This window comes from Thermobia domestica, chromosome 12 (genome assembly GCF_964235325.1).
Source record: "Thermobia domestica chromosome 12, izTheDome1.hap1.1, whole genome shotgun sequence".
NCBI classification, from domain to species: Eukaryota; Metazoa; Arthropoda; class Insecta; order Zygentoma; family Lepismatidae; genus Thermobia; species Thermobia domestica.
The window spans coordinates 59,785,364-59,798,913 of NC_137465.1; the positions used below are offsets into that span (position 1 = coordinate 59,785,364).

The 13,550-nt window shown below is 34.3% G+C and overlaps 1 protein-coding gene across 1 annotated transcript in view; it reads right to left on the reverse strand.

Annotated features, from left to right (window-relative positions):
* The window catches only part of LOC145666474 (centrosomal protein of 120 kDa-like), a 117,155-nt gene that overhangs the window by 8,616 nt on the left and 94,989 nt on the right, over positions 1 to 13,550 (reverse strand). Inside the window, exons 12-14 of the mRNA XM_081733728.1 lie at positions 12,448 to 12,546; positions 7,668 to 7,835; positions 4,449 to 4,609 (exon numbers count right to left, since the gene is read on the reverse strand). Of these exons, the coding sequence (XP_081589854.1) occupies positions 4,449 to 4,609; positions 7,668 to 7,835; positions 12,448 to 12,546 (428 nt within the window). The remainder of the gene's footprint in view (positions 1 to 4,448; positions 4,610 to 7,667; positions 7,836 to 12,447; positions 12,547 to 13,550) is intronic.

Here is a 13,550-nt window from a genome sequence, read left to right on the forward strand (position 1 = left end):
GTACTTCCGCAACAATTTTTATAGAGGTAGTTGGTGAGTACTTCAAATTATATGCTCGTAGCCAATCTCCATCTATAAAAACTGTTGCGTGAGTGCCTTACGATTCTAAAACATAGATTTTTGGATAAGGCACATATTAGTTCCTAAGTGAAGTCTTGACCCGACTTCGGTAGGTCCCATAGTTTTGGAGCTATGGACCTTTAAAGTTCAATTTTTCATGATTTCGGCAGCCTATAACTCCGAAAGGAAGTATTTGTGCACCCAAGTTGATCTATACTTTTTGCCTTATCTTGGTGTCAGGAATCACCTCCCAAACGTTGTCGGTGTTGTTTTGAAACACCCTGTATATTATTTAAAATAAATATTTCTTGTTGGAACTAGACTTCATGGTGTTAGTTAAATTTATTTATTCTTCGCTCTATTTTCATATTACATCCAAAAATAATGTTTGCGTTGCATTACTTTATGGCCACGTGGACGGTGTTAAAGCACATGGTTGATGTCAAGTATGTGATTTAAGCAAGAACTGATTTTTTGTACAGTAACGAACACCTATTCCATTTAGTTGTTTCTTACAGTTTGAACACGGAAACTAGTCCTGCTTTTAGCATAAACAAGTGTCTTATCGTTGAACCAAAAAAAGTCAGTTCTCTTTAATATCGAAGGAAACAGGAAAAAAGAAAAAAAAAAGGTCTATTTCATTGATTGTAACATAATGTTGAATCCTATACTTAGTGATAGCTACTTAATCGATTTGTTTCTGTGTCAAACTGACAATCAAACTGACAATCTTAACTTCGTAGTATGTTTCAGAAAATTGTCGAGTGCCACATATCAGTAACGGAGAAGGAAGGAAGAAGGAAGTCCGATAAAAATAAATCTGCAACAATATTGGTCTTTGTGTAAATATTTCGAAACTGGAAAAGACAACGTAACACATGGTAATGCATTATGTGAAACTACTGAAAATGAAGTCGTGGCTATTATTTTCAATGGTGGATCCAACAATTTTGAAACTGCTATCAGTGAGGGCAGAAAAACTTCCAAGCTACAAAAACTCAACAATGAATCTGAAATTTATACTGATCCAGTACAGCAGAATTAGTCATTAACTAGTACTGAAAGAGGGAAAATACGTAGTACGCAAAAGTCCTCCAGAGAGATCAGGGACTGATCCTGTTTTTCCACGCAACTCTAATGGTAGAAAATTTTAATGACTTTTATAAACGTCAACTGAAACATTGGGAATATATTAATAGATCGTGGCTGGTGCACTCTAAAGAAAAAGACTTAGTTTTATGTTTCTGTTATAAGTTATATTTCACCGATAATATTTCACTAATCACTTCCGATGAGTATAATCATTGGGGGCACTTAAATGTTCATCTTAATGAACATGGAAAATAGAAAAGTCTCATAAGAAGTGGAATGAATTATCGTCTTCTAGACTGAAATCAGAAAAAACAATCGATTCAACACAACAAAAGTTGTTCATTTTAATGTTGAAAATAATTTGGTCCCAGTGTCACAGGTGGCATTAAGTACGTAGATTACACTTTCAATGCTAGTAATAGTTGCAAAGTAGCGAGGGTTGTTTTTCTTATTTACGCTCTACAATGACAGTAAACAGACTAGAGGAACTGGCTATTATCTCTGTTGAACATGATATTAGACAAAAATTGATCTACACAGGCCTTATTTCCGATTTTGCGAGTATGAAAGCAAGAATAGTTTCTTTTAGATAAAACAATAATGATGCACTTTAAGAATGACAATGTAAGTAAGCATATGCAATTTTATGTCTTTTATCGACAAAATGAGAAAGTTTTTTTTTTTTTTTTTTTTTAAATTAATTTGCAGTGTCGGCGAGAGCTTGATGTGATCAGTGCCGGATTTAAGTTTGATGGGGCCCTAAGCTATTTAAAGGGGCCCTTTATACTTCAAGCTTTCTTTTTCAGCGACAAAATGTCGCCGTTTTTAAGGTTTGAATATGTGCTATATGTTAATTTATGGACTTACTGGATATCTAAATGGAAACAAGGACCCATTACAAGTAGGGTTGGGAAACGGGGCCTCCATTATAAGCGGAAGCGGGCTGGATAACAGGGGCTTCATTACAAGCGGGGCTGAGAAATAGAGCCCTACTACTTGCTTCATAAAAGCATAGTACATAACAATACAAAACACCATTGTTGTACGTGCGTTTTATCTTATTTGCTTTTTCTTGTCATTTGGAAATTGCATTACAATCAGTTTTCTCTTTAAAGTTTTTTGTCCCCCAAGCGAATGGGGCCCTAAGCTATAGCTTGTTTAGCTTATACGTCAATCCGGCACTGGATGTGATATATATATTCGGGGAGTTCAAAGTTAATTCCTAACGAACACGAGCTAACTTTATACTTTCTCATCGACCTACCCCTCTGCTTATTATAGTTTATTATTATTATTATTCAGTAAATTTTATATTTTCATTAATGCAAATAAAACTATGATAGGGTAACATACATAAAATTGTGGCTTTTAATCCTAGATTACACAGACAGTTTCAATGCCTTTTAATATATAGATGGGGTGCTGCTAAACCCCAACTACTTTCTTCAATTTTAACAGTTTTTTTTTTTTTTTTTTTTTTTTTATTTTAAATTTCAATTCGAACATGATGTCTGGATGTCAATTGCTAACATTAACTTAGTAGGCCTATATTAAGAAAATATATATATAACAAATACCAAATATTGTACGTATTTACTCTGAACCAAACTTTGGCGGACTGAATTTTGACGTAATCTGCAATTTCGTTAAGGTATTTAAAACTGTCACAGTCACTTAGTTCATCAATAATATTTCGTATAGTATCTCCAAAGTCACTAACATGTGGATTAAAGCTTTCCATAGCGGCTATATTTTAAAAAATAAAAAAAAAAATTATTACGGAGCTTCAAATTAAAGAAAGCAATACACCCAACCTTACACAGATGCGGTACCGGGAAACGAAAAGTGCATATAAGGAGTGGAAAACCAACTAAAAATTAAATTCGACAAAAACACGCCAACACAATAGTACATTATGCCTTCAACGAAGAATAAAGAGAAGTACAGCACACCAGGACGTTGGTCAGGTGCCATAGCACATTTCTCTGTATTCCAAGGTTGAGATGTATTCTTTCTGGAGGACGGGTGTCAAATGATACTACTGCAGGGGGCTGCAAATTGCAAGGGCCTGCCCTGGAACTAGAGTCCTGGCACCGCAGGTGAGAGCGTGGTACGAATTAATGGCTTTATCTTACATATTAACTGAGGAAGTTATAACCGTCTATAATACCCCAACATACTACACCCACTGAATTTCCCATACTCCTATTTTTATCATTTTTTAAAATTTACAATTACTTTACCTACAAATTTTTTATAATGAATTATTCCACATTTTTTTTATTCTAACTTTATAATATATTTATTAATAATTTTATTAATTTATGTACCTATTTTCCCATTCTACTTTCACATAATTATACACGAGCGATCAACTCCTCCTATTAGCGCTATCTCCTTGCACTAAACTCTTACTACTTTCAACCTGGCAAAAGTATCACTGGACTCCAACACTCCACTCCACTAACGCTTTCCAGGTACTGTTCTGCTCTTTATTCCTACTTTCCATCCTACTTCTTTTCCTTCCTATCTGTTGGAGTGGCTTAACGAAAATGCTTGTAAAGTATTTTCTTTACTGGTATATCATACGTAATACTAATATTTAGTAAACGCCATTTGTTGCTCTTGTACGAAATAGTTCTCAAACAACATAGATTTTAATGTTAAATTTAGATGATTATCATAGATATTTACTTCCTACAAAAGCAATTAACCCCGAGATGCTATTAACAGTGTAAGACTAGAAAGAATCAAATCTGAGGTAAAACATACACTGAAATGGTTTGCTATGATCTACAGGAAAAGTAATGAATAAGAATTATGCAGGGTCAAATATGTACCACTAAGTTCAAAACAGTTGCAATTCTCAACTAATTTTTCAAAGTTCTATGTTTATACTAATTTTCGTACCAAAGGGTTTCATTGAATAAATTATTGAGTATCGCAACTCCAGTGCACAATATCACATTCTAGTTGTATGAAAATAACTGACGAGAGCAAACATAGCTGAGATTTGAAATCAGCAGAACAAGTTTCAACAATTAGTTTAGTCAAAATATTTACGTCTTTCTCTTTGCACCTATCACTCAATGAACAAATGACGCACATATTAGACATCAGCAGCTGTATGTTAAAAACCAAGTATCTCCTATAAACTGACAACTGAATAACTATGTGCATAGTACATATTTACGTAGCTAAAGAAAGAAAGAAAAGGAATTTGCGTAGTGCGAACGATTCCACAACATCTAAATTGTATTACATATTTAATTGATTACATATTTTTAGATTATTACCCAAGTTTCTTCAATTCCTCCCTTTCTTGTTTCAGCTTCACTTGGATTGCTTCTTGGTTCTCATATTTAAGGCGGTGAATCTCTCGAACAGCTCTTGACCATTGTTGCTTAAAAAAGTATTTGGCATTGTTTGCGTTTACCAATTTCGTCTCCAAGGCTCTCTGAAATATAGTATGAAAATTTTAATGCCTGTTTATGTAATGCATACGAAACGATTACATATTAAAACTTTTAATACAGAAAATTACAATTTATTTATTTATTTTATTTTATGTATTTTTTATATTTTATTATTTTTGTTAGTGTTGTAAGTATTTTAGGCTATGCTACTTGAAGTGCACGAATAAGATTAAGAGAAGGTAAGAGACACGGTCCTGGCATCCAATATATGTATTTATATTCCAATAACTTTAATTAAAAACGCCCTTAACATTAGAAAATGCAACTGTTTTCTCCATTTTTTAACGGAAAAAGATTTTTAATTAAAGTTTATTAACTTATCTGATTATCCGCTATGACGATGATCAAATAATGATTGTTATTCATTACTATGAAGATGGTCAAATAATGACTATTATTCATTACCTTAATATTTGTTAATCTCTAGATAGGTAAACAATTTCCAATCAACGTTACATAGGAAGAACTTTGACTCTACATAAACAAAGATAATAATGGATTCTTTATAATGGATTAAATGGACTCACAAGGGCGAGGACGGGGAGAATAAGCGAGTAGTTAAATCTGCATATGTGGCTAAGTAAACCTAAAATACTTGCGACTTACATTTCTTTATTTATGTTCACGCCTATTTATTACAATCACAAAATAAAGGTATGCCTTATATCCTTAAGTACAAAATACGATCACTGTCTGCTCGGCAAGATTATGGGACCTGTGAAGTGGTCAGTGATCTTGAAAATGCAAATAGCATCAAAATATGAACCAATTCTCGCTGCACAAATGATACTGTTCTATAAACTGTTTGCATGATGATAACTGTTTCACGAACTACAAAAATGAATAAACAACTACAACCTAATCATTGATACTACTTCTCTATGCCGTTGAAAGCGAGTGTTTTTTTTTTTTTTTTTTTCAGTTAGATTTTCTTTTCCCAGAAAATTCGGAAAAAGGTGAATAATTTGACAAAAGTTTTACTAATATAAAGAGGTAATATTATCTATACGTCAGCGAAAACATAAGAAAATTTACCACTTTTTCTTTCAGTTGTACAAAACGAAAGTAAGTTATTTATCACCACAAAATCTTCTAAACTCTTACGAAGTTATAGTCGAAATATACTAATTGTGATTGTTTCTTTAACTTTGGGAATTATATACGGGAGCTGATCGAACACGAAAGCAAGCACACCAAAGATAAGCATAACAACTGGAGCATAAAATATTTTAATACAAGTATATAACAGAAAAAAATTCACCTGCTAAATGTATTTACTCATAAATACAGATCAAATAATGATTATCACATAGTCAGTTTTTAATTTACATATATAGGAATATGAAAATCTATTTAACTATTATCGACTCTCCAAAAGTACACCGAAAAAATAATAAAAAAATACGTAAATAAAAAAAATGTAAAATGATTAAACTAACATTGGTATTACGTATCAAACAATGCAAGCGAACATATAGTATTAGTTTTTGAAATTAGATTACAACCAAGCAAAATCAAATTGATTCAAACCTATCGAAAAAAAAAAATACGTACAGATACTCATAATTTAATGGAACACCTAGAGTTGAAAACACATCGATGACTGGGTTGGTGGTGATGTGTTAGGGCGAAACTTCGTACTACGTGAGGAGCAATAGAACGGCTGAGTACAGTATGATAGTGTAAAATGGGCGATATCTCTAATTTCCAAAAAAAGAGGAAATTATTGGCGCCCAGTTATATAGTGCAAACGTGACAAGATTAGCAAGTATGTTAAGTGTGTCAACGAAGAACAGTGTCCAAGGTGATCATGGCCTACAAAACTCACGACGAAACCACATCGGCGAAGAGGAAAGTGGTTGGAAAAAAGCCTTCAGTGACAGGTCCCGCTGAGCATTGAAGTGGTTTGTCACTCAGAACCATCGTGCGACTGCGATGCAAGTGACGGAGAAATTCAAGCATCACCTCCTACAGTCTGTGTCGACAATCACAGTTCACCGCGAGTAACATGGCATGGACATACGGGATTGAGTTGCACAGGCGAATAAGGGACCATAAATCTTTAGCACAACGCCAATGGTGCTGTTAACATGCAACATAGACCACTGATGACTGGAAACGTATGACATGTTCGGATGAGTTATTGTTCACCTTATTTCAAATCACGGACCGTACTTATGAGTGGCGGATGCCCAGACAAGGGTATGATCTGTAGTGTCTTCGCCGAATCATGAAAATGGCGGCGGCTTTCTGATGCTGTAGGCTCCTATAGCCTGCTTTTCAGTGGATCCTGTGTTGACGCTTACTGGTCGTGCCATTGCCTATGCTTATGTCGCTATTTTAGGGAGCCATGTGCATCCTATGGTCCAGATGTTTCTGGGTAACGACGCCATATTCCAGGATGAAAATGCACCCATTCACACAGCTGGAGCTGTTGCATCGTAGTTTGAGGACAAACGGGAAGAAGTTGAGCACCTCCCTTAGCCCGAACTTTAGCTTAACTGAACATCTGTGGTCCATTTTGGATATGCAAATCTGGCGCAGATTTTCCCCTTCATCCTATCTCGCAAAACTGAGTGATGCGCTCCACATGGAAATGTATAATATTCTACCTGCTACCATTCACGACCTCTATCACTCATTCCAAGTCACATCAGAGTTGTTCTGAGCGAGAAAGGTGGTCCAACGCCATATTAATCTGGTAAGTTGCTTTTTTAATTTATTTTTTTTAGGTGTTCTCATTACATTGATAAGTATTTGCATATAACGCACTCAAGATTAAAAGTGAAACTAAAACGACTGAATGGATATAGATATATATACTATATTATATTTATTTAACTTTCTAGGTTGAAGAACCTAGCATTTCGGAGCAGAGTTAGTACCATTACAGAAAATTATTAGAATCTTTTAAATTAACAAGGTATACGGAAGAAAAGCTACAAAGGAATGAAAAGTGTGGTCCAGGATAGGTAAATGTTAAAAGCTGTGTTAAACCAATCGAGAGATTACAGACCTGAGGTGATTTAATTAACTTACCACTTCTTGTAGTAAAGAAGCTGTCTGAGTTTCTGAAAGAGCACCCTTTTCCGTTTTCTGAAGTTCGTCTTCTAACTCTTTGACTTTGGCCTTCCACAATTTGTTTTCTTGCTCCAAACGGGTAACCTTTTCCTCCATTTGCAGCGAAATGTTTGAAGTTTGAGACAGCTTTAAGAAAAAGAATAGTAAACAGAATTTACAATATTTGAGAATTTATTTAAAGATATTGTTATACGAGGGTTGTTAATAAATTCTAAGTCTAACCAAGAAATCTTAAAACTATAGACATGTAATATTTTAGGCCGTATTTATTGAACCTTCCTACTGTCGATTTGGTATTAATATCGACTTTTATTCTGTTGTTACAGTCCGCAAAGACAGAAGAGTGAGTAATGTGTGACCATGGCGAGAGCTGTTACTGAATATCTCCACAATACGTTTAAAGCTGCAGGAGATCCACGCTGACATGGTTGCTAGTTTAGGTGATAAAACCACTTCAAAGGCCACAACGAAGAAATAGGCAGCCAAATTTAAGAGGGGCTCCGATCAGAAAGCTCATGGCTGCAGTAACTAAGGAGAACATTGACAAAAGTGTATGAAATCATCATGGACGATCGGCGATTGACCACCAGGCAGGTTTATGAAACATTGTACTCATTTACTGTAAGCACCGATCGAATTATCACCCAGCATCTGGGAAAGAGCAAAGTTTCCGCGAGATGCCACAACTTAAAACACCTGATTAAAAGTTCATCAGACGCAACATTTCAAGGGACAATCTTCACCTCTTCCAGATAGGGTGGATTGATTTGAATCAGTCTGATTTAAATCACGATTTTAATCAAGATTTAAATCACTTGATTTTTTTAAATAAAAGTCGTTGATTTAAATCAAATTCCGGAATAAATTAATTTAAAGAGAAAAGAAGTAAAATCTCGTTTCTGTTCTGTTATTTCGATTATGGAAGATAATAATCACAACGTAATGAGACTCAAATGTATGTAAGCACAGTATGAAAACGAGTATTATGCAGAGAAAGATTAGGGAAAATCCCGTTTTGAACGGGTAACGAGTGAATCCTGCTTTCTTCTCTTAGTAACATAGGGTTTCTAAACCGTTAACTATTCCAACGGGGAAATAACCATGGACATTTAAGACGAAAATTCTTTTGTGTCCACGTCTATTTGTGTTTCCAGATAATAGTGGCGTATTTAGAGAGGTCTGATCCCCTCTCCGAAGAAAAAAAAAATAAATAAATAAAACTTTTAGGCGAAATTTATGTACTAAATGGGGGAGAGTAGGAAAATCACACCACTTTTTACATAAATTGTTTTAATTCGAAACTTTTGAAGAAATTTAAAATGATTTTTTGATCGTATTGAACTTTATAGTTTTCCAATTCTTTTACAGTGATTTCAGAACGATATCTTATCATGATAAAAATGATATTTTGGAGCCTGCCATAAGGATAGAAGTCAATGGAGAGCTTTTGTGAGTGCGGCATTGAACCTCCGGGTTCTATAGGCTATGGAATGAGTTAGTTAATTTTAGTCGAAATTTATGTACTTTTTATGTATTTCATGCCGCTAGCTAATTCTATTTTTTTTTTTTTTTTTTTTTTTAATATCAGTAACTTTTGTAAAGAAAAAAAGAAAGCCATGTTGATAAAACGTTGCTGTACTTTTTCCATAATGCATAAGAAACATTGAGATTGAAATAGGTTAACGATTGGGGGATGAATTTAAAATTAAACCCCAATAATTTCACTATACGAAGAGAAAGATTTGATTTAAATAAAAAAAAATTAACAAAAATGATTTTTTTTCACCCTGTTTCTAGACAAATCCAGACGCCTTTCGCAGTTGATTCGTAACAGACGAGATCTGAGTCCACCATTACCAACCAGAGTCCAAACTAAGTTCCAAGCAATGGAAACACCCCTCATCTACCTTCTGAAGGTCATGTCAGTGCCCTCAGTTAGAAAAGTAATGGATATAGTTTTCTGGGATTCAGAAGGGATAATGATGTTGAATTATCTTCTAAAGGGTCAAACAGTTACTGAGTAGTACTAGGCAGGTCTCCTACGACAGCTCAATATTCGGCAGAAGTGACGTGGGAAACTGACAAGAGGTGTGCTTCTCCATCAACACAATGCCCCAAGCCACAAGTTAGTCATCGCAATGATAGCAATTCATGATTGCGGCTACGGATTGATCCCACCCACCTTATTCGTCTGAGTTTGAATATTCTGACCTTCATATCTTTCCAAAATGGAAGGTACTCGTTTTGATACTAATAATGACGTCATGTATACCGTAGATGAAATTTTACATGCCTTTGACAAATCATTTTTTACTAGCATCATTGATGCACTTAAATATCGATGGCAAAATATGTTGACTTGTCAAGTGACAATGTTGAAAAGAAACACCATCCATAAACACTCTGCTGCTCCGTTCATAAGTAGGCTTAGAACTTTTTTTTAACAACCTTCATATGTGTATGCTTATTAGTTATACATTTAGAAACAATATCAGCTATGTTAACATTTCTCTCACAAAGCGAAATGAAAATAAAATTCTACTTGCAAATTTTCAATTCGATTATTATAGATTAAAATTAACATTCATTTAAAATGCAGAAAAGCGCCAGTATAAGTTAGAAGAAATTGAGTATAAAAACTGTAGGATGATTAATACTTTAATTTCATTTTTTGCTATTAGCTATTCAAAAGAATGGCGTAAGTGTCTTTTGTTAGTCTGTTTCCTATTTGATACACGATGTGGATAGGATCTCATTTTGAGCTGTAGGCCCAAGTTTTTTTTTTTTTTTTTTTTTTTTTTTTAAACTATAATTACGAATTAAGTAATTGTAGTTAAGTTTATCTATTGTAACTACGTACAACTTGTGATTAAAACAATGGAAACTCAGAGTAAGCATACGAGTCATAATAAAAGGTTCCTATATAATAGTTATGACCTAAAGCATATTGAAGGAACAAGATATAAACACTCACTTAACTTTCGAGACTGAAAAGATCTAGTAGTAGTGTAAAGAAAAAGAACACTAGAAACTTATTCGAGTCTCGGTCCAGCCATTCACTTTTTCACTCATTATATATATATTTCTTGCATTATTTTTCTTTCTTTCACTCTTTTCTATATCCCGATGACAAGTCGTTCAGTCTCAAAATTACGTTTTCTCAGAATGCTTGTTTAACCATTTGTAAATAGCTTTATGTCGACGTACGTGCCTAACTCATTATGTTTTCAACTTCCTTAGTACAATGTATTTATTATTTTACATACGTGAAGTATATTGTAATGTACCACGTACTTCTGTCATATGCTCCAACAAACAATGTCATATGTTCCTGTTTGTAAACATCACCACATGTATTTATGTCGGCGTACTACACATTACGTAGGATTACTACAAGAAGCAGACGACAACCACCTCCTACAAGTCACATGATAACAGAATAGCAGCAGCGCCACCGCCCCTCTGTACACAGCAACCAGCGGACAGTTATCAGTTTCCTGGTCTCCCTCTTCTTGCTCACCTGGAGCACTAAGAGAACCCTACCTCAAAGCCTCTAGTCTGCTTCGGGACTCTTGGCTATTTCTTTCCTCCTGACATAACCTGCTTCGGGGCTCTGTAATTTTAATCCTCCTCACTGCTTGCTTCAGAGCATTGGAGATTCCTATGCCACTTTGCTTAGCCTGCTTCCGGGCTATGTAGAGATCTTGTTCACGACCACACGGTCTTGGGCTACCTGATTTCTACCTTACAATTAGAGAAAAGTGCACCGTAGTATTTCTGTAAATACTGTTGTTATTGGAGGATTTTATAAATAAACCGGTAGTGGGAGTCAATTCCGGACTCTGATTTTATTAACCTAGTTCTACCTACCACAAATTTTACAATATTATCAAACGTAGTTATTCACCTTACTGTGATTTATTATTAATATCTAAGGCTGGGAGGTCACGAGATGGCGTAAGGATGGCGTAAGTAAAACTGGGAGGTCAACGACAGAGTCAAGTTGAGGTTGAAGAGTGAAAATCCAAGTGATGGATATAAGGTTAAAGTGCCAATGGGTAGAAGTTAAATGTGGTTTGGAGAAAACGTTCCCTTATGGTAAGTATGAAAATAATCCACATTTAAGTAGGTAATAATTTTTCAAAGTATTTCTCATTTCTCATGGAGGTAAATTTACGTGGTCACTGGCACTCTAAGTTCTTGGTCTCTGCAATCAGTGAAAAAAAAAAAAAAAAAAAAAAAAAAAAAAAAAAAAAAAAAGATTAACTTAATGTGCTATTGGTGTTTAACTGTAGTAGTCATGAAGTTTTCTTAATACTACGTGTAATTTTCCACTTCAATTTATATAAGCATTCTGTTAACTTACTACCTGAATGTATTTCGATATATGCTCATTTTCAGCGTTCACACATAATTATGAAATCGCTGTACTAGTTCAAAAATAAGACAGTAAAAAGGTTTTAAGATAATCATCATTCAAGTTTTCTTGTATTTCTATTTTAGAATTTTATCACTGGAAACTAAGTTTTGGACACGTTATGTGCCTTATTCAAGCTTAATTAACTTTTGCGAACAAAATATTGTTAAAAGAGATATCACACACTAAACATCTTTTTACGTTTTTCTGCTATTGAACTAGAGAAATGAAAGTTTGCGTTCAGGATTAAAAAGGATTAACAAATAACGGGTAATCATGCCCAACGTCCGTTCAACAAACCGAAATTCAAAATTTTGATACCTTGTATTGCACATCATCTTCCAATCTTCTTGAAGCTTCTCTTAGATCTTGCAGTTTAGTTGAATATTTCCGGTCCATCTCCTCTTTTAATCGTATGAACTGTACAAACAACAAATTATATTAACTCTTTTAGTAATAAAAAGAAAGAAGAAAAAGTTGTAACATATAAATAAGTTCATGTTGTTATCTAATGCACTAGGAAGGAATTCATGAAAATGAGAAAAAAAAATCTTGGTGTGCTTTTACTTAGAAGATCGCAAGAATTTCAGAGTAATAATATACACAATATTGCAATTACAAATCCAACATTTTGTTCCCAGGCGAGGAAGCGTATCAAAGGAAAGTCACATTGAGAGTAAAAGTATATCAGATAATAATATCTTTTTCACCACCACTTTTGATCGGGTAGCAGTGCTTTTCTTTTACCACTTAATTTGTCAATACTCTCCATTCTCTCTTGATAGTGTTCACTACTTAGGAATAAAATATTGGATTTGTAATTAGAAAACTGTACATAGCAATCCTCGCAGGTTGTTACAGCTCTTTGTGGAAGCGCACTATATGGAATCTATTTCATTCTGATGAATAAATAGATTATTGCAAAAAAGAAATCTGAGTCATTCTGGGCAAATTCTGAAAAAGAAAAAAAATTCAAAACACTTTGGTGACACTAGTATGAATATCTTTCTGCACTTCAGATTAATCTCCTTAAGCCATACAGAAGTTTGACTGATATTCTTTCCACACTAAATTGTAGGTCTATCTCAATATAACTCAAAATCACTAGTGACACACTACATATCCAGTACTGTAGTCAGCATTTCTGTTGCATTGGAAGGAGGGGTAGAGTGATGATACTGAACTTATTAACAGTTATTCCTTAGTAATATCCATAGCAACTTGTTGAAGGATGAGAGGAGCATATTCTAAGGGAGACGTACTCACTTTTAGTTAATCTCCTTCAATCGTATCATTCCAACATTACTACACTCATATCACTAGTTAGGTATCTGCTCACCTGAACCGACATTTAGACCAGTCAATGAAGGGTCGAATAAGGAATAAAAAAAAGGTGGAAAGCTGGAACAAATTTTATTTTCTTC